The following is a 25333-nucleotide window of genomic DNA, read 5'->3' on the forward strand; positions in this document are numbered from 1 at the left end:
TTATGTTACAAACATTTAACTCCCAGCTGGGGGAAAAAAATGTTTCCAAAAAAAAAATGGTCTTTAACAGTTTGCCAGAAAATTCATACTCAACAGTGGGCTTTGGTCAAAGGATTCCAGCAAAATTTTTGGCTTAATACTTCCTATGCCTAGGTAGGTCATCACAGGGAGGCCCTGCCTGACCTCTGCAAGCCCTGTAGCCTCTTGCCTGCTTCTGCCACCACCCTCCCTACTGAGGGCCTCCCAGGGTCTCCTCCAACTCTCCTCCATCCAGACTGACTTCCCTAATGTAAGTAAGATACTACCCTTTTCATAAACCTCAATATTATCCCATATGAAGTCTGACCATATAGTGAAACTGCAGAAGAACAGAAGGAGGAAAAAGTCTAAGGGTAGCCTCCTGTATCCATGCCCCCTCCCCAGCATTCTCTCTCATCCTTCAGAAGAAGGACCACTCTAGCCATGAACTTGAAATGCAGGCTGCAACCAGGGGTCGACAGCCATCTTGGATGAAGAGTTTAACTACTTTGGGAAGTCAGTGGGATCAGACCTTGATCTGTTTTGTAAAGTCTCCAGGAACATCTATTTTAATAAAAATTCATTTGTTACTCCTGCTTTTGGTGCCTTTTTGGTTTCTAAGATTACACGTCAATAGTATATAAAATGTCCAGAACTAGGAAACTGCATCTAATAAATAAAACAGTTATGAAGAATGGGGACTCTTGCTAATTCAACATGCAAAGCTGCCCTGAGATGGACTCCCACAGTCTTATCTCAAAATAGCACATACCACCACCACCATCCCCTCAATGTTCCTGTGTTAGGAAATATAAATAAATCTCTCATTTGCTGTTTGTTGTACTCTGCTAAGAGAAAAACTGGTAACACACGGCCTTCATTCACTCAATGCAGTGTGAACATATCCTGGCAGGAGAGGAGGGAGCAGCTTCTTCATGACCTTCTGCAAATCTGGACACAGACTTCATTGGCACCATGAAGACATGGACCCATCAAAACTTCAGAAAGCCAGTGTTGCTTTAAAGATTCTCCTGGCATCAAAATTAGGGGAAAATCTGATCTTTTCTACTGTAACTATTCGGATAATATCAAATACACTATCCACGACAACTGAATCAGAGATCTGCGTTTCCTCACAAGGTCACCATCTGATTCTAGGTTATACCAGGACCAAAGAAGCAATAATGCTGATATAAAATTCTTGACTTTTACTGCCTACAAAGACCAGAAAGTAATGCTCTGTCCCATGTAACATCCAATGGGAAATAGCCCAGAAATAAGGATTTCTTGAAGTAACTAAAAACCAACAGCTCTTTACTTAAAAGGCCATCAATGCCAGAAAAATTTGAATATCTAGTGTTATAAGGTGCTACAGCCCTTTTAGAAGCTGACAGTATCTACTAAAATTTTAAATATACATCATTTGACTCAGTAGGTCTACTTCTGGGACTTTATCTTTTAGCAATAAAAGCCAAACTACATAAAGATACAGGTACAAAGACATCTGCTGCATCAATGTAGTGGTTAAAAATCCAGAAATGAAAGCAATATCCATTAAGAGGGAAATCACTGAATCGTATTCAGTGAAATATTAGGCAGCTGTCAAAAAAGGTGTCATTACTATGTACTGACCTAGAAACCAGTCTCTGATAAGCCACTACGTGTGAAAATTAGGCTGTACAATTGCACGTAGTATTTGCTCATTGTTTTTTTAAAAAATTCTACATATGGGCATGTGTGTATAAACATACATCTGTGTGTCTTTGTGGGTTTTACAAAAGGGAAGAAAAGAGTCCCACTAAACTATTAAAACTGGTTACCTTACACACCCAGAAGGAATTGGGAAAGGGAAATTACTCTTTACCATTCTCTGTATCATTTGACTGAAGACAACCCACCATGTTATTTGTTAAAAATCTAATTAAAATAAAAAGCTGTACTTTTCATTCTTACCTTCTGGGGAAAGGTTGACCGTTTTAGTAAAACCTGGGGCAGTGCGTTTGAAGATCTTGGTTCTTTCTCCTCCCACAACCACCTCTGGTCCAAGTAAAGACACCAGTACTGCTAGGCTGTGAAGAGTAATTGCCACAATGGAATCGCTGGTATCACGCAAGCCCAGTAACACCTAGGAGCAAATCAGGTCATAAGTGTACACAACCATGTTGCCTGTCTTGTCCCCATAAACAACCAACTGGACTGCAATCAGTCTATGCTTGCTCAGATGACTTCATTTTTTACATAGGTGTTCTAGGTCAGTAGCTCTCAAAACTGACCGTGGTCAAGGACCAGTATTTTCCCCTCCCAATCAATCACAGACTGAAACACCATTAAAAATACAATAAAAAACAAAAAGACATTAGAAATAATATAAAATTACTGTGAAACTGCTATAAAAGGTTCTAGACTTGTCCATCATTCCTGTCAGCTCGTGCCCCAGGATCAGAGGCAGCTGAGCACTCAGGAGATCTCAGCTCTTTAAGAGACGACAGCCTCTTAAATACTGACGACAGCTAGTATTCCAAGGAGGCCTCCCAGCAACTACTGATTAGGCCTGAGCCTGCTTACTGTCAGATTAGCTGAGATGGGGTGGGGTTCAGGGTGGTATGGCTATAGAGGCCTCTCCAAATCTTTGGAGAATCTAAATATTCAGTCAAAAGACAGAGTGACAAGAGCCTATACCTGTGGCAGAGGAGCTAACTGCAGACATCTAGTCTGACAACTGCCCCTACCTACCAATGAGCGCAGAGCAGCTTCAGGCCTCTCAACAGCACAGGGAGCAAACACTGTCCGCTGTGTCCACAGCAGGCAAAGTGGGTCACAAGAGCTGACTGTGCTAAAGGCAAATGAGGCTCAGCCACAAGAGTAGGGTATGCATCACCCATACAGGAGACCCCTCTGGAGTGCCTGGTACTGATGACCTGGCAAGGACTACCCTTTTGGGCACCACAGGACCTCTTCCACACAAGATGTAGCTGATTTCCCTAATACATAGAAACAAACTGAGAGACAAAATGAAGAGACAAAGGAACATGTCCCCAAATGAAAGAAAATCACAACAAAAGAGCTACATGAAATGGAGATAAACAATATGCCTTATTCGAAGTAATGGTCATAAAGATACTCAATAGACTTGAGAAAAGAGTGGGTGAAATCAGCATTTCAACAAAAAAATCATTTCAACAAACAAAATATTAAAAAAATTCAATAACAAAAAATACACTAAGGAAATATCAGTTGATTAGTGGATAGAAGATTGATATTGGCGAATCAGCAATTGGAAAATGGTAATGGAATGCACTCAAACTGAACGGCAAAAAGGAAAATAATAAACATGAGGATAGGTTAAAGGAATTCAGTGACATCAAGCATAATAACAGTACTTACAGGAATCCCAGAAGAAGGGGAGAAAAGAAAACAAAACTCATCTGAAGAAATAATTGCTGAAGACATCCCTAATCTGGGAAAGGAAACACATCCAAGCCCAAGAAGCAAGGAGGGCCCCTAACCAGATTAACCTAAGAAGGCCCATGCCATGACACAATATAACTGAAATGAAAATGATCATCAAGAGAGAATTTTAAAAGCAGCAAAAAAAAAGTAAACAGTTGCAGACAAATAAAATCCCATAACACTATGAGCTGATTTCTCAGGAGAAATTCTGCAGGCCAGGGGGAGTGGCAGGATACTCAAAATACTGAAAGGAAAAAACCTGCAACCAAGAATGCTCTACCCAGCAAGGTTATTTTTCAGAAGAGGAGAGACAGTTTCCCAGACAAAAGTTCAAGGAGTACATCACTACTAAACCAACCATACAAGAAATGTTAAAGGAATTCTTTGAGTGGAAAGAAAATGACATAATCCATAGTAAGAAAATTATGAAAGGAAAAAATTTCACAGGCAAAACAAACATATAGTAAAAGGCAGATAACCACTTTTAGAGCAATATGGAGGTTAAAACACAAAAGAAGTAAAATCAACTATAATCTACAAAAATCAAAGAATACACAAAAAAAGATATAAAACATGACCTCATGTACATAAAAGGTTGGGGGGGGGGTAGTAAAAATTAAGTTCAAACACAGTCTAAAGAAAGCACTGGAAAGACCATCAACTTAAAATAGACTGCTATACACACAAGATTTTATATATGAACTTAGTGCTAACCACAAATCAAACACCTGTAATAGATACACAAAATGTAAAAGAGAAAGGAATCCAAGCACAACACTAAGAAAACCATCAAACCACAACAGAAGAGAGCAAGAGAAGAAAGGAACACAGAAGAACTACAGAAACAACCAGAAAACATGTTTAAAATGGCAGTGAGTACATACCTATCAATAATTACTTTAAACATGAATGAACTAAATTTCCAATCAAAAGATGCAAGTTGACTGCACAGATAAAAAAACAAGACCCATCAATATACTGCCTACAAGAGACTCACTCAAATCTAGAGATACATACAAACTGAAAGTGAAGGAATTAAAAAAGATATTCCAAACAAGTGGAAGTAAAAAAAAGCTGAGGTAGCAATATTTTTTATCAGACAAAATAGATTTTAAAACAAAGCTGCAGCAGGAAACAAAGAAGCGCACCACATAATGATAAAGGGATCAATCCAACAAGAGGATAGAAAAGAAATCCAACAAAACGATAGAACAATAGTAAACAGCTATACACACACCATAGAAGCACCTGAATACACAGAGCAAATATTAACAGAAAAATAGTAATAATAATTATAGGTGACTTGAACACCCCACCTACATCAAAAGATAAATCAGACATAAAATCAAGAAGGAAACAGTGTTTTGTTTTTTTAAACAGTGGTTTTGAATGACACATTAAACCAAATGAACACAACAGATATATACAGAACACTCCATCCAAAACAGCAGAATACATAATCTTTTCAAGTGCACATGGGACATTTTCCACACAAGTCTCAATAAATTTAAGAAAACTGAAACCACATCAGGCATCTTTTCTAACCACAATGGTATGAACTAGAAATCAATCACAAGAAGAAAACTGGGAAATTCACAAATACATAAGAGATTAAACCTGCTACTGAACAACCCATGGGTCAAAGAAGAAATTAAAGGAGAGAAACAAAAAATAAACCTTATGAGATAAATGAAAATGGAAAAACAACATAACAAAATTTATGGGATGCAGCAAAAGCAGTTCTAAGAGGGGAATTCACTGTGATAAAAGCCTACCTTAAGAAACAACAAAAATCTCAAACATTAACTTTATACCTCAAAGAGCTAGAAAAAGAATAAATGAAAAAAAAATAAATGAAACAGAAACTAAAAAGACAACAACAACAAAAAAAACTAAGAGCTGGTTCTTTGAAAAGATAAAACTGAAAGCTTTAGCTAGACACATCAAAAAAAAAAAAGGGAGGACACAAATATAATCAGAAACAAAAGAGGTGTTACAACTGATACCACAGAAATACAAAGCATCATAAGAGACTACTATGAGTGATTATATGCCAACAAATTAGATAAACTAGAAGAAATGGATACATTCCTAGAAATATACAACTTCTTAAAACTGAATCATAAAGGAACAGAAAATCTGAACAGGCTGATCCCTAGGAAGGAGACTGAATAATCAATCCATAAACTCCCAACAAACAAAAGTCCAGGACCAGATGGTTTCACTAGTGAATTATACCAAACATTCAGGGCACCTGGGTGGCTCAGGGTTGAGTGTCTGCCTTTGGCTCCTGTTGTGATTCCAGGGTCCTGAGACTGAGTCGCACATCAGGCTCCCCGCAGGGAGTCTACTTGTCCCTCTGCCTTATGTCTTTGTCCCTCTGTCTCTCGTGAATGAATAAATAAAAAAGAATTTATACCAAACATTTAAAGAAATAATACCAATCTTCAACTGTTCCAAAAATTGAAGAGGAGAGAACTCAATTTTATAAGGTTAGCATTACTTTGATATCAAAACCAAAGGCTCTATAAAAAAAAATAAAATTGCACACCAATATCCCTGATAAACACAGATGCAAAATTCCTCAAAAAATACCAGCAAACCACATTCAACAATACATTAAAGAGATCATACACTATGATCCAGTAAGATTTATTCTAGGGACATAGGGATGTTTCAACTTTTGCAAATCAATGTAATATACCACATTAACAAAATGAAGGTTAATAATCATAAAATCACCTAAGTAGATGCAGAAAAACCACTTGACAAAAGCCAACATCCATTTATGATAAAAACTCTCAACAAAGTGGCTATAGAGGGAATGTATTTCCACATAATAAACGCCATCTATGACAAGCCCACAGCTAACAATATACTCAACACTGAAAAGTTGAAGCTTTTCTTCTAAGATGAGGAATAGAAAGATCCCCCTAGTCATGGCCATTATATAAGAAAATAAATCAAAAGCATACAAATCACAAAGAAGGTTTTACTTTTTTTTTTCAGTTTTATGTCACGATTTTCAGATGACGAATATATGTATATGACTAGTCAGAAAACATATATGTAGTCAAACTCTAAAAGACTCTACTAAAAAAAAAAATCTGTAATAAAAAAAATTCAGGGGGTCCCTGGGTGGCTCAGCGGTTTAGCGCCTGCCTTTGGCCCAGGGCGCCATCCTGGAGTCCCAGGATCAAGTCCCGCATCGGGCTCCCGGCATGGAGCCTACTTCTCCCTCTCCCTGTGTCTCTGCCTCTCTCTCTCTCTCATGGATAAATAAATAAATAAATCTAAAAAAAAATTCAGTAAAGTTTCAGGATACAAAATTAATATGCAAAAATTTGTTGCATTTCATACACTAATAACAAACTACCAGAAAGAGAAGTTAAGAAAACAATCCCAGTTACAACTGTATCAAAAAGAATAAAATAATTAGGAATTAATTTAAGGAGGTAAAATACCTATATCCTGAAAAACGTCAGTATTTAATAAAAGAAGCTGCAGACACAAATACATAGAAATTTTCTTGTGCTCATGGATTAGAAGAATTAATACTGTTAAAATGCCCATTCTACCCAAACAATCTACAGATTCAATGCAATCCCTATCAAAATACCAATGGCATTTTTTATAGAACTAGAACAAATAATTCTAAGATTTCTATGGAACCACAAAAGACCTCCAATAGCCAAATCTTTTTTTTTTTTTTTCCAAAGAAAACGTAAGAAGAAAAAAGCTGGAGGTATCACACTCCATGACTTCAAAGCATATTACACAATGCTGTAGAATCAAAACAATATGGTATTTGCTTAAAATCAGACACATACATCAGTGTAACAGAATCAAGAACCCAGAAATAAAGCCATACAATGCAAATCAAAACCACACAATGAGTTATCATCTTATACCTGTCAGAATGGCTAAAATCAAAGAAACAAAAAATAACAAGTGTTGGTATGGATATGGAAAGAAAGGAACCCTAATACATTGTTGGTGGGAATGCAAATTGGTACAGCCACTGTGGCAAACAGTACAGAGGTTCCTCAAAAAATTAAAAATAGAAATACCATATGATCTAAAAATTCCACTACTGGATATTTACCCAAAGAAAATGAAAACACTAATTTGAAAAGATACATGGGCAGCCCCAGTGGCTTAGCGGTTTAGTGCCACCTTCAGCCCAGGGCACGATCCCCGAGACCTGGGATCGAGTCTCACGTCAGGCTCCCTGCATGGAGCCTGCTTCTCCCTCTGCCTGTCTCTCTCTCTCTCTCTCTGTCTCTAATAAATAAATAAAATCTTAAAAAAAAAAAAAAAGATACAGGCACATGTTCACTACATGGCTTACTGCATGTTTACTGCAACATTATTTACAATAGCCAAGACATGGAAACAACCTACATGTCCATCAATAGACAAATGGTAAGAAACATGTTGGATATATACACAGTGGAATACTACTCAGCCGTGACAAAAGATGAAATCGTGCCACCTGAGACAATATGGACGGACCTAGAGGGGATATGCTAAGTGAAACAAGTCAGACTCAGAAAGACAAATACCATACGATTCCACTCATGAATGGAATCTAAAAAACAAAACACACACACAAATGAAACAAAAAGCAGAATCACACCTATAAATACAGAGAACTGATGGTTGCCAGAGAGGAGGGAGAAAAAGGCTGGGCACGATGTCGGGTGAGAGGTACAGGCTTCCAGTTACAACATATGAGTAAATCACAGGAGAAATAGGCACAGAATGAGGAGTACAGTCAATGATACACTGTAATAGTGACATATCAGGACAAATGAGCCATCATCTCATACCTATTAGAATGACTTTTATTAAAAAGACCAGAGGTAACAAGGGCTGGCGAGGATGTGAGGAGGGAACCCTAGTGCACTACTGGTGGGAATGGAAATCAGTGCAGCCACTTGGAAACAATATGGAGGTTCCTCAAAAAGGAGAACAGAACAGAAGAGAACTACTGTAAGATCCAGCAATTCCAATTCCGGGAATTTATCCATAGAAAACAAAAACACTAACTTACATTTAATTTACATTTAACAACCCCCTCCCATTTACTGCAGGATTATTTATAACATCCAAGATATGGAAACCTAAGTGTCCATCAATGGATGAATGAATAAAGAAAATGTGAATTTATACACACACATATACTCACAGAGGAATATAATTCAGCCATATAAAAAACAAAATCTTGCCATTTGTGACAACATGGAGAGACTTTGAGAGCATTATGCTAAGTGAAATAAGTGACAGAAAGACAAATACCATATGATCCCACTTATAGGTGGAATCAAAAAAACAAAACAGGGGTGCCTGGATGGTTCAATCAGTGGAGCATGTGACTTGATCTTGGGGTTATGGGTTCAAGCCCTACGTTGGGTGTGGAGATGACTTAATACAAATTTTAAAATATTTTTTTATTAAAGATTTTATGTATTCATTTAAGAGACAGAGAGAGAGAGAGAGAGAGAGAGAGACTGAGAGAGAGAAAGAACATGAGCAGGGGGTATGGCTGGGTTTGTGTGGGGGAAAGGGTAGAGGGAGAGGAAGAAGCAAACTCCTTGTGAGCAGGGAGCCTGACACAAGGCTCAATCCCAGACCCTGAGATCAGGACCTGAGCCGAAGGCAGATGCTTAATCATCTGAGCCATCGAGGCGCCCCCCAAAATTAAAAATTTAAAATAATAATAATAATAATAATAGAAAAAATAAGGAACAAAAGCTCATACAACAGACTGGTGGTGCCAGAGGTGGGAAAGAGGATGGTGAGGAGAGGGCAGAATGGGTGAAGAGGTCAAAAGGTACAAATTTCCAGTTATAAAGTAAATAAGTCAGGGGTCTCTGGGTGGCACTGTCAGTTAAATGTCTTGGTTTTGGCTCAGGCTACAGGATCGAGCCCTGTGCTGGGCTCCTCGCTCAGCACAGAGTTACTAGAATTTTCCTCTCCTTCTACTCCTCCTGTGTGCTTGCACTCTCTCTCTCAAGTAAATATATCTTAAAAGAAAAAAAAAAAAAGTCAGGGGCACCTGGGTGGCTCAGTTGGTTAAGCATCTGCCTTCCACTCAAGTCATGATCTCATCAGGGCACTGGGATCGAGCCCCATGTCAGTCTCCTTGCTCAGTGGGGAGCCCTCTACCTCTATTCCTCCCCTCGCTTGTGCTCTTTCAAATAAATAAATAAAAATCTTAAAAAAAGTCATGGGGATGTAATATACAGCATGGTGACTATCACTAATATTACTTTACTGCATAAAGTTGCAAAGAATGTAAGTCTTAAAAGTTATTAAAAAAAAGAATTTTATAAACTATGTATGGTGACAGATATCAACAAGTCTTACTGGGGTGATCAGTTTACAAATATATACAAGTACTAAATCATGTGGTACACTTAAAACTAACGTTATATGTAAATTATATCCCAGTTGAAAAATGTTTTAAATGTTCACTCTCCTTATCTGTATTCATATCATTTCAGGACCATAAACACAGTTCTCGAGCTGGCAGTGTTCCACTGAGCACACTCAGAATCACTCATCCAGGCTCTCATGCTTATGTTCCCAGCTTTACACACGCAAAAGGACAGGTCTTGGAAAACTCTCTTAATATCTGATGCACATAACATCTGGCCCAAACTGAGCCAACTGAGATCTCTTTCCAGCAATAACTGGAAGGTAAAGACACCAATATGGCTTGCTAAAATGAGAACAATGAACTTGAAAGCTACGGGGACAACCATGTTTGGCCATGTGTACATGCCCATCAATGAAATTGGTCTGTGTTAAGTCAAAAGTGGGGACAGATAAAAAGAGAAAGGAAAGAAACGAAGACCATATGGCTGAGTCCCATCTGCACTTGATTTCCATGTAAGGTGGTCCTGACATCTTTTTATTAAAGCCTCTTGTTTTGCTTTCACTTAAGTGGGTTTCAGTTCCTTGCAACCTAAAGAAACTCAACTAAGACAGCCACATGCAGGTCTCAGAAGTTTTGGTCTGTGCCTGGGTGGCACAGTCGGTTGACTGGTTTTGGCTCAGGGCATGGCCTCACAGTTGTGGGATTGAGACCCGCATCAGGTACCACACTCAGTATGGAGTCTGCTTCAGATTCTCTCTCCCTGCCCCTTCCTGCTCACGTGCTCTCTCTAAAATAAATAAAATCTTTTTTAAAAATTGGCCAAGTTATTCCCCTACAGAGGAGAGGCTTCATAGTCTTTCACACGCTGACAACGAGTCATTCTTTGAGCTCGGCTCAGTGCCAATTCTGAGACCTATGAGAACTCGATTGTGGGGGGAGTGCTCTGTCCCTCTTCTACCCCTTTAGACACACAACATCAGAATAACATTACTGCTGCAGATGTGTTTACATTACTGCTGCAGATGTGTTTACAAAGTGCTACGTTGGGTTTGCTTGGCCCTAAAGCCAGCCCCCCCGCCCCGGGTCTCCCAATATCCATGCACTTGTGTAAACCAACACTTAACCTGGGCTGACTTTACGACTCCCTCAAACCAAGAGAATGTAATGGAGGTGACACCATCTATTCTTAACCTGTGCCTTAGGAAGGCCACTCTAGTGCTTCTGGTAGTCCTGGGCAGCCATGCAAGATGTCCACCACCCTGTTAGAGATGGGACAAAGGGGAACAGAGGCCCTGACATATCCTGAGACTACATGGAGAGTGGAGCCTGGCCCAGCTCAGCCTTTCAGCCATCCCCTCCAGCGTGCCAAGGGACAGCTCATCAGCTGATGTTACTTGGAATCACAGAATCCCCAAACTGTGCCCAGTCAGTCCAAAGAATTGTGAGACAAAAATGACTGTTGTCTTAAGGCACTAAGGCACTGGGGGGGGGGGGGGGCGGGGGGAGGGGGGGTGTTATATAGCAACAGCAACAAACCCGTCTCTCTCCTACCTCTTAGCTCCCTGAAAGCAAGGGACATTCTATACGCCTACAGTCCCAGGGCCTAAACAAAAGACCTGGCAGGAAACCAGGCCTTACGAATAATGTGCAAAATAAATTAATCTCAGGAAAACAAATTACCTGAAAGATATCACAGGGCTGACAAAACCTTTTAAAATCTTGTACTTTAGAAGACTGTCTCCTAAAAAATCATGTCCACCTGGAATGCGAACTTAAAATGAGGTTGCACTGGGTAAAGGTGGGCTCTGAATCCAATGACTTGTGTCTTTTTAAAAAGGCCAAGTGAAGACACGGAGGAAAAAGGCCACATGACAACAGAGGCAGATCGGCATGACACAGTTACAAGCCAAGAAACGTCAAGAACTGCTGGGAGCTACCAGAAAGCTGGGAACAAAGGCAAGGAAGGACCCTCCCCTACAGCCTTCAGAGGAAGCACAGTCCCACTGACACCATGATTTCCAGAACCAGAAGAGAAGAGATTTCTATCGTTTTCAGCCAGGCCAGTTGTGGTAATTTTTTCCATCAGCCACAGTAATCCAGCGCAAACCTGGAGCCCCCGAGCAGCTGATCAACAGGCGGGGGACCACTGGTAGGAATGATTTCATGCTCCTCTTGGTTAGAACCTAATTATCTTATGGTATATAATTATGGACACTTGCGGTTTATGTCACAAAGCATCCACAAAGGACTCCTGTTCTTCTTCCCCAAAGAATTAGCAAACAGAATAACAATTTTTCCTGGGTTAAGACCAGATATGTTAGTTCAGCAAATCTGCCTATGTGAATGGAAATGCAAGCTGAACTTGAGCCCTCTGAATCCCAGTAGCTTTGAAACCCAACCGCTGCCTGAGAGCCTCCGAAGCAACAATATCCATGCTCCAAAACCCCCGCCTTCCTTTGGGCCCCAAGTGACTAGTGCCTGCTGCACCCACCACTCCTCGCCACACTCCAGATGGCCTGTGCAGCGCCCGCCTCTAACCTGTGGCAAGATGACTTTCTTCAGCTGCTCCTGAGTGAAGTGCTCCACGTAGGCCTCCAGGTGGGACAGGAGCACCATCCGCACATGTTCCTCGTGAACCTCAAACAGCTGCAGCAGCACCGGGATGACCCGTGACTGGAACAGGGCCGGTGACAGTAGACAGGGGGTCTGTCCCCGTGCACTGTCTATCCCCCAGATCACAGGTGGTTAGAGATAAAAAAGAACACTGTCATTTCCGTGAAGGGAGCACAAAGGATAATTTATAAACTGAGCCCTCAACTGCACACACATTCTAAGTACTCTTCTAAATTCTTAGGGGCCCCAAACCAAAGGGAACCTTTGTCGTTGACCCAAATCACTCAAGGCTCAATTATCTTAATTGTAGAAATATTTTTGAAATGGTCTATCAGACTTCATCAGTAACAAAAAAGCTTCTATTTTAATAGGTTCCGGAATCAGTAACTTTTTATATGTTTCCACTTAATGCGGAATTTCATTAACTAAATTAGATCATTATTGCTGTTGCATTTTATCTGCAAAACCAGGAGGTGTTAAATGTCACAACAGGACTTGACGCTGGGTGGTCATCTCTTCCTGCTAGTTATGGCAGTGGTTATCAGAGACACCCATCATCGTCATTTGGGGACCAGTGAATCAGTCTTATAGCAAATTTTTAAAAAGTTCCCCAGGTGATTCAGAAGCACACCCCCATCTAAGGTCTACTGAGCAACAAAATGTCAGAGCTATAAAGAAAAATTCGGGGACTGGCCAATCAGTATGCTGCACATCTGAAGCTAATGTAACACTGTGTGTCAACTATACAATTGGGGAAAACAACAACAACAACAAAAAACACCTCAGAGAATGACAAAAGATATAAAAATATTCTACATTGTAAAATAATTACCTATAATGCTACTTTCTTGGATTGAGATCTTTTAATAAATTCTGAAACAGAATTCTACCTAACAAAAAATTCTATAGAACTGAGTTAATGCTGTATTCTCTAACCTGGTATATGTTACCATCTGCAGCACTTAACAGGGTATTAGAATAATAACCTCATTTCACATTCAGAAAAAACGGAAGCTCCAAGTAGGAAAGTGATCTCCATGCTTTTCAATCTTTCCACTGAAAATACAAAATAAATGGGTTGCTCCTGGGAAGTCAGAAGGCACAGGCCTAACTGCAAATGCAAAAGTCCTATGACGATGTATGCCTTACCTTAAAACTCCACGTGCATCTCCTATTCTAATCTTACGTGTGTGTGGACTTTTTCAATATACTACCCTTCTACGGTAAATTTGACTCTCCAGGAGATGCTCCTTATTTACCTCATGGGCTCTTGTACCCAGGTTTTAGTCAAAATGATCACCTCATAGGCCAATAGCTATTTTTAGAGACATTCTCTACTTATACCAGGTAGTAATCTCAGTCTGCTCAAATAAAGACTAGTAATGCCCAAACTCCTTAATACCCAATAATCCTTTGAAAAAAATTCACCTTTTTTGGGGCCGAGCAAGTGAGGAAGAAAACTCTTCACAGCGACTGGCTCTGCAAACACCAACTGATTAAGCAGAAGAGGCACCAACCGTGAGGCTATTAACTCCTCTGACAAGCAGCTGACTCTGTCCAGCAGGAATCTGAGGGCAAAGAAGAAGAACCTGGGAACCTGGCTGTGACATCGGATCCACTCCCTTGTACACTTCAGACATACAGCTCTCTCCTACTTCTGTCAGAGTGAAGCACTATGCACTGTGGCCAGGAAAAGTGCACAGGGAGGTCCGAGGTTTTTAGGAGAAATGCAGAGGGTGAGACAAGGCTGCCGGCATATATACAAGCTCTGATCTGAGCTATGAAAGGTTGCAATCCTTTCCCCAATAAGCCAGAGGCTTCCTACCCAATAAAAAGGACTTTCTTCAAATTAAAAAAAACATGGAGGATAGTAGATTATGTAGAGTTTCCACAGTGAACAACAACAAAAAAGCTTTTGTTACTAAACTTTCTAAAATAACACATGTAAGAGCACTCTGTTAACACACAGATAATTTGGGGCGCTCTGTGGCTCAGTAAGCGGCTGACTCTTGATTCTGGCTCAGGTCATGATCTTGGGGTCGTGGAATCAAGCTCCATGTTGGGCTCCATGTTCATGAGAGTCTGCTTGGGATTCTCTCTCTCTCTCAACCTCTGCTTTGTCCCCTGCTCTCTGTCTCCCTCTCTCAAAAAAAAAAATCTTGAAAAAAAAAAAAAAAGAGGGACCCAGATATTAGGGAGCAACAGTAGTAAACTCTCACTATCACCGTTAGAAGTCCTGCCTCTAACCACATGAGGAAACAGGCCACTGTGAACAAACAGGTCTACATATTCACTCCTGCTTCCTCCCTAGGTCCCAAGGGTCCCAGGGCCTCCTCTTTCTTCCAACTGCCTTCCATGCAGCCATCACCCTTCACCCATCCTCTTCCAGGACTGCTATCTTCCATGAGCCCTACTCCCTTAGCCTACAGACGTACTCACATCTCTTCCACCCTTAAAAATGTCCTTCCCATCTCCACTCCCCTCTCCAGCTACTGTCTGTTCTCTCTTCTCTGAAGCCTCAGGAGGTTTTATCCAATGTCTACTTTCTCACCTTCTGTTCACTTCTGTACTCACTGTGGCCTGGCTCCCCTTCAGAGAAGGCTGCCCGTGCTCCCTGAACTCCTCGGTGACCAGGCATCCCCCCACCTTCCCCAGGCTTCTGGGCATTCTGTGAAGTTCCTCTAACCATCATTGCTTTGTCTCACTTCTCAGCCACCCCCTTACAAGGTTGGGTGGGTTCCCCAGGTTACAATCTGAGCACATGGTCTTCCCCATGTCCTTGCTTTCTCTGAGAAACTGTTACCAACTGCAAGCTCCTCCACCCCAATCCTCACTGCTGGCTTGTCAGTTGCAGATGTCTCTCTTGGGCCTCAGATCCATCTGGCCAAATGCCCACACATATCTCCACCTATAGCTCCACACATGGCACAGAGATAGCCTGATCCCAAACTCCTCCCAATCCCTGTGCATTAGGGCCTCTCCTCCAGGATCCTCTCATGCTCTTGGTGATAATCATTAAGGACCTGCCAATTTGATGTTGTGAGTACTTCTTATCTATCTTGACCTCACTTGAGGCCCGCCATGGTCTACCAACATCCAAGTCCCATGAGAAATAAATCTGTGCTCCCCAGAGACAACAGAGTGATCTGCTTCAGGAGATTTAACCATCTCATAGCCTGCTTCCATGACTTCCACAGTTTCGATGCCTGAAGCCCACTGCTTATGAACAGTGTCAATGCTCCTCACCACCCTACCTGAGGGTGTCTCTCACCCAACCCTGCCCTGGAGATTGCACTCCACTAGAACCTAGCTGCTAGTTGTGCCACACACAGGATGCACCGTGCTCTGACTTGCACATTCATACATGCTGCCCCTCTGCCTAGAATACTTCTTCTCCAACCACTGCCTCCTTCATCCTCGGGGGTCTCAGAATGCCGCCTACAAGCTCTATCACCATTTAAGGACTACCAGTCTGTATGCTTCTCCACCAGAACCCTCCCTCCAACCCAGGGCCTAGCAGAAAGCCAGCACATAGGAAATGTCTGATAAACTTGGTCCAAGAAATAAAATGTCTTAAGTCCTCTCTCTATAATACCTGAAGTGATGACACAGACTTAGTCCACGTTACTGAATTTTTTTTTTTTAATTTTTATTTATTTATGATAGTCACACAGAGAGAGAGAGAGAGAGAGAGAGAGAGAGAGAGGCAGAGACATAGGCAGAGGGAGAAGCAAGCTCCATGCACCGGGAGCCTGACATGGGATTCGATCCCAGGTCTCCAGGATCGCACCCTGGGCCAAAGGCAGGCTCTAAACCGCTGCGCCACCCAGGGATCCCCACGTTACTGAATTTTAAGCCTTTAACTTTCTGAACTTACTTGAAGAATTCAGTTTTCTCCTCTTCACTCTTCAATGTTAAACTTTTCAAGAAATTCACAACTTCTAGAAAATCATTCCTAAATGCCAAAGAGAAAAAAAATATAAAGGACAATAGATTACAGAAGGCATGTTAAACACAGAAGCAATAACCACAGACCACACTACGTAAGTCTTCAAGGAAACAATGTCCTGTGCCACTTAGAAGACATAATTTAAACTACATAGCTCATGAGGCAGGGGCTCTGAACCAGCCCGTGAAGAATCCAGCATTTTAAGAACAGCAAAGAGATCTGTGAAAAGGATACAGGCTTCAGCACACATGGTGTGCAAACACCCATAGACTCGGTGGTTTGAGCAATCAGAGGCATCTGAACTTCTGTTGCAACAGATGTGGTGAAATGAACTGTCCTGAGAGCGATGGTACTGAGGTGATCAAGCACTGCAACAGTTGCTGAATCTCTAGTCTGCTATGGTGGAGTGAGAACTACGAGAGGGCTGGGGGGGAGGCATCTCGTGTGCCAATCACAGGAGCCTTCCCATCACTCCTGCCTGAAGCGGGGAGGCCATTTTCTCAACCCGGTAGGGAGGAGGGTGAGAGGCTGTGGGCTCCCCACAGGGTCCCCGAGTCTGCTCCCATTCCCCTATCCCTCAGGACAAGGCTACTGGGCCTGGGATGGACACTGCCGTGTTCAGCCTCACCAGCTTCCTGTCCCGGGGTCGCCACATCTTACATCCACACCCCTTTCCAAACTCTGGCTTAGCAGCAGAGAAAAAGCACAAAAGTCTTTTTTTTTTTTTTTTTTTTTTAATCTACGATAGTCACACACAGAGAGAGAGAGAGAGAGGCAGAGACACAGGCAGAGGGAGAAGCAGGCTCCACGTACCGGAAGCCCGACGTGGGACTCGATCCCGGGTCTCCATAATTGCGCCCTGGACCAAAGGCAGGCGCCAAACCGCTGCGCCACCCAGGGATCCCCAAAAGCACAAAAGTCTTAACTGAAGACTCATCAAGCTGGCTCGGCTGCCTCAGCAAGAGATGCCAACCCGGCTTCTCCTGCTCTCTCTGGCCAGGTTCTCGTCTCACGTCTAACCCAGAGTTCAGGAAGGGGGAAACAGTGTGTGTTTTAGCTTTCTCTCCCATCTCTACTTAAAATACAATTATCACTAAAGAACTCTTATCACACAGCGATGAGAGAATCTACTTGCAGTAAAGGACTATTCTTTGTAGAGGCCTTATATCAAGGTAAATAAAGTGCCTTATATCAAGGTAAATAAAGTGACTTGTAATGGGAAAGGTTTCAAACAGTTTCTCTGAAACACAAAATTCTAATAAATTTAGTGTAATGACCCCTCTGCCCTTTTTAATATGGCCTCTAGCTCCACCCTGGAGGTAATTCACCCCCTCTGAGGATAACATCAGCTTTCCCCTCACTCTGGTTTTTCTCAGGCCCTCCAACTGCAAACACATAAGGATCTTTAGTTTCAAAATGGACATAATGTCAATTTTGCTAATAAAAGTTGCGACCATGAAGTTAACCTGTGAGTCATGGAAAGGAGGAGGAGGATGCATCATTAAAACTGACCTTGAAGAGAGGTTCAGAAACATCTCTGAATCCAGTGACAGTATTAACATTTTGTCGTGCCCTCCCTTTAAATCGACCTCTGTGCTCGTCCATCACGAATTACTAAACCAAGAAGACAATCTTCGGCCTGAAGAAAAATGAGCTCCGTTCCCCCAACAAGAAAAAATTTCAACAGTAACAATTCATATCAATAACATGATGGCAGGGGAGTTTCTCAATTACCTGACAACCGCAAACCGCTGGACACAGCCTAGCTTCTTCTCCATCAGAAGTCCTAAGGGGACCTGGTTGTAACTTTAGACTCAAACCTTCACCACAGTTAAAGATTTCTCAAACTTCCTGTGATAGGAACCTGAGAGGCAGCCCAATCTCACCCTCTATTTTCCCACATGGACGTGATTTAACCTCTCCTGACAATGAACAGCAACAACAGAAGGGGCCGTGTGTCGGAGCCCCTGAGCCCCAGGGCAGAGCACAGGTCGGAGAGCAGGCCAGAGGCAGTGGGAGGGTCTGCAAGGCCCACCAGACTCCCTCACCTGAAGAAGTCATGGGACAGTAAGGTGCAGAGCGCTGGCCGACGGTTTGGAATAGGATTCAGCAGGGTTGAGTGCAAGGTCTGTTGGAAGCTGGAGAGAACATCCGCTGAAACTGAAATCCAGAGCTACAGTTAGTTTCCAATGCCTTCTCCCTCTTTCCAGGACCTCTATAGCTGGAGACTGACGAGAGCAAAAACCAACCTGTAAAAGCCCAAACAAACAAAGCCCTGGCTGTTGCTAACCAGCTTCCTGCTTGCCTGAAGCCAGACTCCTCCGGCAGGTGAGGAAAACTGATCTGCCGACACAGCCAACCCCCCAACCTTGCTCCCTGGCTGGCACTTTAATGCAGCTCAGGCCGGAAGAATGTCTAACAGGGCAGGTCTGTGGGCCTTTCCCACCAGGGTTCCCCTCCACAGAACAGGAAATGTTTTCTGAGTGGCTGTATTCTCTCATCTTCCAAGGATGGTACATAATTGCCACCATTCCAGACACAGTGGAGTAGTGAGTTCGTTCCCCACAAGGGAGGCTTCCTGACCCTAAGGGAGTATTCAGGCTGAGACAATTTAGAGCCAGCAGCTGAATGATGCTTGTAACTTCAGAACCCTGCAGGCACCTAGTAAAAGAAACCCCATGAGAACTGAAAGAAGCTTGGGCCAAGTGCAAGCCCGAGCCAGGCCAGCGAGGGCCTCACGCGGTAAGCACCAGTCCCAGCGGCAGGCAGGCACCTAGAGGCCTCGAGTGGCAGGAGCAGAGTGAGGCTGGCTCCAGGTGTGCCACTGGAGAGCTCAAAAGAGAGAAGAAAACCACGTGCTCAGTAGCCTGGACTTTCCGGGGCAACCAAAGAAAAGGTAAAGAGTACATTATATCCAGAAGAAACAAATCAAAAGGACTTGGAAAGAATAAGAGCAAATAAATGGTAAGCTTGACTTAGATTAATAAAAAATGTTGAATCCTCCTCTTTCCTTCAGATTGTCACATGTCAGTCAGTAACAGCATTCATTTACACGGCTGGCTGAGTAAGGAACAGAGGCGTTAGACCAGCCTATCAACACCACTTAATAAGAAAGGTAGCCAGTGATACTTGCAGTCAGAGCGGAGGGGCTCCTACTTCAAATGCTTCTAACTATGCAAAGTAAAGAAATCAAAGCTTCCTTCCTCACTGCTCTGAAGATCTGCCCTACACAGGTTACCTGGAAAGCAACAGGTTCCTAACTATCATCACAGACTGCAGTCCATTGAATCCATGCAGAACAGGCTGTGAATGACTTTCTTACTTATTCTGTAGATGTAGAAGAACTCCGACTCACCCTGTTCACTTAAGATTGTTAGCAAACTTTCCACCAATGTCCCAAACGCATAGGCATCACGGGCATGTCCATGTGACTCTGGCAGAGTGGTGAATTCTGGAGACTAAAAGCAGTAGAGATCATTAAAACTTGAGAATCTGCCGAATAAAACATGTCTAATTTTTCTCTGCAGCACTGTCTCCCATTTTTGCATTTATGATACTCACAGCTAACTACATAGTACCAAACACTGGCTTACAGGCTTCTAAACTATGAGTGAATGCAATTTATCAAAGATTTAAAAGTATCAAACAAGGGTGAGAAGAAAATAAAAGGCCTAAATATGATATGTCTATGGCTTTCAAAAATATTTTTGACTGCAACCCAGATTTAAAAATTTTTATTATTATTTTTAGTGGTAGTAGTACTGTACACACATATGTATAAATACACACATAATGGAAACAAAAACTTCATAAAACAATACTTACTAGCCTTACTATTACAGTACTTAGTGATATTTCGTTTTTACTCCTTTTCTCAAAATGCTCGTCAGAACTTCTAACTCGATTTAAACCCTACAAATCAGTCTGAAAAACACTAGTACATACACACAGTACTGATTTGGATCAACATGATTTATTTCTAGTATTATGTCTATATTTAGATTTGTAATTGGGTTTGTATTTCCTGTACAGTATATTAAATATGTCTTCAGGGATCACTGTTTACAATAGTTATTAAAACAATTTAGAGGGAGCAACTTCCTTCATATTTACTGGTAAATACAATCTTTCTTCATCAGTACCTGGTGGTGAAGACCAGAAACAAAACAGAATAGAAAGGTTCATCAACCTAGTAGGGAAATTTGTAGATGGACCTTTGTCACACAAGATTATTAATGCCAATAATCTCTCTTCTGTACCTCACGGAATCCTAACTGATCACCAATACGTAGATGAAAGGCTTGTGGGAAGCCCTAGAAGGGCTAGGGCTGTGGCTTCCCCAGCTCTCAGGGCTTCCAGCAAAATATAAGGACCATGAAATGTGTATGAAAAACCAACTCTCTTCACCCTGCCATACCTCTATCTTTACACAGTGTCATGGCAGTCTGTACGACCAAAAATGGAACGGGACTGTCAAGAAAAAGGCTCCCTGCTGTGGTGATAAGATTAATCTGAGAAGCTGTCATGGCCAAAGGCATTATGAGGTATCCACAATGTAGCCAAGCAAGAAGGGGTAGACGAAAGGTCGTTTAAGTTTTTCATACTCAGTTACACAAAGAAGCCTTCGTTACAGCTGACGTATATCATCTTACCATCTCTTCAGGAGGGATAGATGCTGGGTCTCTTACTGACTGAATACTCCTCAGAAACTAGACAGAGAAATAAATCAAGGAAAATAATTCATACATAGGTTTGGTGAACCAATCTCTTACACCAAGTTACAGAAGCAACCAGCAATGAACAGCAGCAATGAAGCCTTCAAACCAATGCCACATGTTAAATGGACAAATTTAAAACCTTGCTAGTTAAAAAATGTAAATACAGTACCTGGCATGGCACGAGGCTTGGTAGAAAAGGCAGGTTAGAACCCTTGCCTGTCCCCTCCAGCCGGCATAAGACGCCCTCTGCTGTTCATAGGCATCTCTGCATCTCACTGCCTTATACTAACAATTAGGAATACATCCTGCATAGTTATTACCCAATAAAAAGCTTTTCTAGCATAGAACAAATCTATCGTTAACCTTCCAACTGAATCAAGTCAATCTGAAGGCTTGCTGCCACATGAGATACAAAAGTGGAGGACCTTATAAGCTAGAGAGGACATCCACAGAACAAGGACATTCATTCACGGATTCAAAGAATATTTTTGAAGAGCTTCCATGTCCACTTACGGTCCAAGGAATACAGAAGGACTATGATAAATTCCCTGCCCCCAGCCAAGTGCCCACAACCTAGAATGTAAACTAATAATTTCAGTGACGTGCCAAGTGCCATGGAAGCACAGAAGGAGGGCCTAATTATGTTGGGTAGGGAATACCCAGGGGAGGGCTTCACAAAGAGACCTTGCTAGATCTTAGAGTTTAGCTTCACCTTATACGTTCCAGAGAGCCCAGGGGAAGACGGGCCTCCCAGCAACAGAATGGCACACAAAGGAAGAAGAGCAGGAGGACCCCACATCCAAAAACACAGCAGAGCTGCCTGGAACAGGGTGGGGCCAGACTGCAGCTTGGTAACCGGACGAAGTATGGTAGGCTCAAGGGAGGCCAGGGAAGAGACTGTGGAGGGCCTTAGATGCTGTGGTAAAGAACCTGGAACATCAGTCACAGGATGAACTACATGCTGGTCTACTCATTAGATGTACGGTGAATTCTGAGAAGAAAAGGATGGCCTGGGGCAGCAATAATCAGAGGAGCGTCTTCATGGTGGAAAAGCCCAGGAAGGTGCACATTCAGCATGGCTCACATGTGGGAGCCCCACAAGAGAACAGGGGAAAGCAGCCAGAGTCGGTAAGTCAGTGAGCCACCATGTCAGGGGGGTTGCCACGATGGGACTGGTTGTGGTTTTTTGTTTGTTTTTTTAGAGAGACCAGGTCTAGTGGCAACAGCAAAGTGGTGAAAACAAGAAACAAAAGAGACTAAGTGCATCAAGCTAGGAGGGAAATGTGCAGATCCCAGTCAGACAACTAAGAAGCATGGAGGCAGCAACAACACAGCCCTCTGGGAGCATCCTGATTCCAGCTCACAGGACACAATGTACAACTTTGGACAATGTGGATGGTTGTTCAGGAACATTTCGTGAGTACCTATGCATGCCGGGCACTAGTCTAGGCAGAGATGTAAAGATACATGTGCGAGATGTTCACACTCTCAAGAAGCTCAAACACTGGGAAAGAAAACAGACACGTAAAGGTAATTCTAATATTAAACATTAAGTGAAGTCATTAAGGGCAGGGTACTACAGGAACAGCAGGAGGAACACTGGATTAAAAAGTTAACTGAGCCATTTTACCTCTCAGTCTCAAGTGCCTCAGCTGCCAAATGAGGAGACAGGAATAAATGACGGCCAGGGCCCCTCTGAAGGGTAAAATCCCTAGTGCCCTGTGAATGTGAGCACTGACAAAAAAGTCAAGTTTCCAAGTCTATGATCACCCTACCACTGAAGGAAAATTGGTTCTAGGTAAGAACCACCTACCACAATGCTCTCAAAGTCGAGGGCCATAGAGGGCCTATCCCGTGGCTCACCTCAGGTGTGGCCTGTAGAACTTTACACACGGTTTCCATTCCTCCCAGCTTCCAATGCCCATCTTCACTCACAAACACAGATGACAAGCACACGTTGTTGTGTGTTAGGTGTCCCTAGAAAAAACAACAGGAAGAGGCTGCCACTAGAATTTTTGAAGTAGGAGTTTTAAAAAACTAAATACGGGGGCGCCTGGATGGCTCCATTGGTGAAGCGTATGCCTTCGGCTCAGGTTATGATCCCGGGGTCCTAGGATGGAGCCCTGAGTTGGGCTCCCTGCTCAGTGGGAAGCCTGTTTCTCTCTCTGCCTCTGACTCTCCCTCTGCTCGTGCTCTCTCTCAAATAAATAAATAAAATATTTTTAAAAATAAATTAAAAACTAAATACTGAACATAAAAAAAAGATATGACAAGTTGCCCCAGTTGTGGCAATAATGAATCAAGGTACAAATGTCAGGAATGACAGGCTGAACAAGCCTGCTTCAGCATCATGAGGCTGAAGTACAGGAAAGTACACTGGAAAGGCTTTTCCTTTGCTCAAATCATTGGTTCTATGGGTGTCAGGAGAACTGAAAGTTTCTTCAACTGAGTTAAAACCCGCATCGTTTGCTTCCATCCTTCAAAGATAAAAGCTTATCTTTGCTTCCATAGGTTATTGTATTACTTTTCTCCTCTAAATTCTTTCTCACCTATATTCTATCATGAACTCAGAACCACTTCACCTGAAATCTTGTAGGCATTAAAAAACTGCCCAAAGAAGAGGAAAATGGAATGGTAAGGACCACCAGAAATACCCTACAGACCCAGGAGTGCTAAAATTTAAAACTATAAAATATAATATAGTCAAATAAATAAGAAGGAAGAAGAAAATGAGAACAAGATTGGAGCATATGTTTTTTTCCCAAACTAGAAATCATTTCAGTACACAGGTACATCTTAAATATAGTATTCACTAGATCAAGTATGTACATATTTTGATATGAAACACTCCAAGACATATATATACTAAAGGAAGGTTCAGAATATGTTTGGTATTTTTACATTTGAGAAAAAAACAAGAATAAGTATATGCATATCTGGTTTCTATGCACACTGACATCTCTGGATGAATACACTGATCACCACAGTTGCCTCTGGAGAGAGGTAGGTGCTGGATTCAGGATGGGAGGGCTTATTCTTCCTTATATGCACTCCCACACTATTCAAACTTTCTACCATGTGCATGTACTGTCTCCAACAAAGAAAAATGCCTCCACGTGAATCTTAAACATACTTTTAAGAGACAATAAATCCAAAGTGATATTTGGAATCTGTCTCCCATTAATAGAAAAAGTTAAAAAAAATACACCGAGATGAGTCAAATGGAAATGTTTCTAACTTGTGACTAGTAATTTTAAATCTTGGAGGACTGCCAAAGGCCTTAGTACTTCAGAATATAAACCCTATCAAGAAATAGCTCAATAATACTGTCAAGAATAGACCAGAAGTAAACAAAGGCACTATACCCTCATCCCCTTAAGAGCAAACCTGACCACAGTGTTAAGAGACTGACTCTGGGGGTGCCTCGGTAGCTCAGCTGGTTAAGTGTCTGCCTTCAGCTAAGTTTATGATCATGGAGTCCTAGGACTGAGTCCAGCATCAGGCTCCCTGCTCAGTGGGAAGTCTGCTTCTCCCTCTCCTTTTGCCCCTCCCCCCACTCATGCTTGCTCTGTCTCTAATAAATAAATAACTTTTTTTGTTAAAGATTATTTATTTATTTATTTATTTATTTATTTATTTATTTATTCATTCATTCATTCATTCATTCATGAGAGACACAGAGAGAAGCAGAGACATAGGAGAGGGAGAAGCAGCTCCCTGTGGGGACCCTGACACATGACTTGATCCCAGGACCCTGGGATCACGACCTGAGCCAAAGGCAGACGCTCAACCACTGAGCCACCCAGGTGTGACAATAACCTTGAAAAAAAAAAAAAAAGAGGCTGTTTCTCAATAGCACTGCCTACTTGAATAAGAAGGAGTGTGTAGGGGATCCCTGGGTGGCTCAGTGGTTTTGCGCCTGCCTTTGGCCCAGGGTGCGATCCTGGAGTCCCGGGATCGAGTCCCGCGTCGGGCTCCCTGCGTGGAGCCTGCTTCTCCCTCTGCCTGTGTCTCTGCCTCTCTCTCTCTCTCTATCATTAATAAATAAAAATAAATCTTAAAAAAAAAAAGAAGGAGTGTGTAAAACTCTGCCTTTTTCTAAGAAATAGTCTTTTCTTCCTCCAAAATATAAAATGTAACAAAATTCTGGGAACCAAACAGGAATATGGTCCACAGCAACACTAATGTTAATTAAGCCTT

At 42.1% G+C, this 25333-nt stretch overlaps 2 protein-coding genes across 11 annotated transcripts in view; one reads left to right on the top strand and one right to left on the bottom strand.

The window, feature by feature from the left end:
• The window catches only part of FIRRM (FIGNL1 interacting regulator of recombination and mitosis), a 43590-nt gene extending 42995 nt beyond the window's left edge, over positions 1 to 595 (top strand). Inside the window, exon 26 of the transcript XR_012032989.1 lies at positions 154 to 595. The gene's annotated coding sequence lies outside the window, so the exon portion shown is untranslated. The remainder of the gene's footprint in view (positions 1 to 153) is intronic.
• SCYL3 (SCY1 like pseudokinase 3) overlaps positions 1 to 25333 on the bottom strand; it is a 44619-nt gene that overhangs the window by 3393 nt on the left and 15893 nt on the right. For 8 of the 10 annotated variants that reach the window (XM_072830541.1, XM_072830543.1, XM_072830548.1 and 5 more), the window contains 8 exons: positions 22997 to 23110; positions 21068 to 21124; positions 19771 to 19873; positions 18464 to 18575; positions 16344 to 16421; positions 13895 to 14034; positions 12392 to 12576; positions 1972 to 2143 (listed from right to left, as the gene is read on the bottom strand). In XM_072830541.1, the coding sequence (XP_072686642.1) occupies positions 1972 to 2143; positions 12392 to 12576; positions 13895 to 14034; positions 16344 to 16421; positions 18464 to 18575; positions 19771 to 19873; positions 21068 to 21124; positions 22997 to 23110 (961 nt within the window). The remainder of the gene's footprint in view (positions 1 to 1971; positions 2144 to 12391; positions 12577 to 13894; positions 14035 to 16343; positions 16422 to 18463; positions 18576 to 19770; positions 19874 to 21067; positions 21125 to 22996; positions 23111 to 25333) is intronic. The other 2 variants (XM_072830547.1, XM_072830546.1) reach the window with 2 other exon arrangements.

This window comes from Canis lupus, chromosome 6, assembly GCF_048164855.1.
Source record: "Canis lupus baileyi chromosome 6, mCanLup2.hap1, whole genome shotgun sequence".
Lineage (NCBI taxonomy): Eukaryota > Metazoa > Chordata > Mammalia > Carnivora > Canidae > Canis > Canis lupus.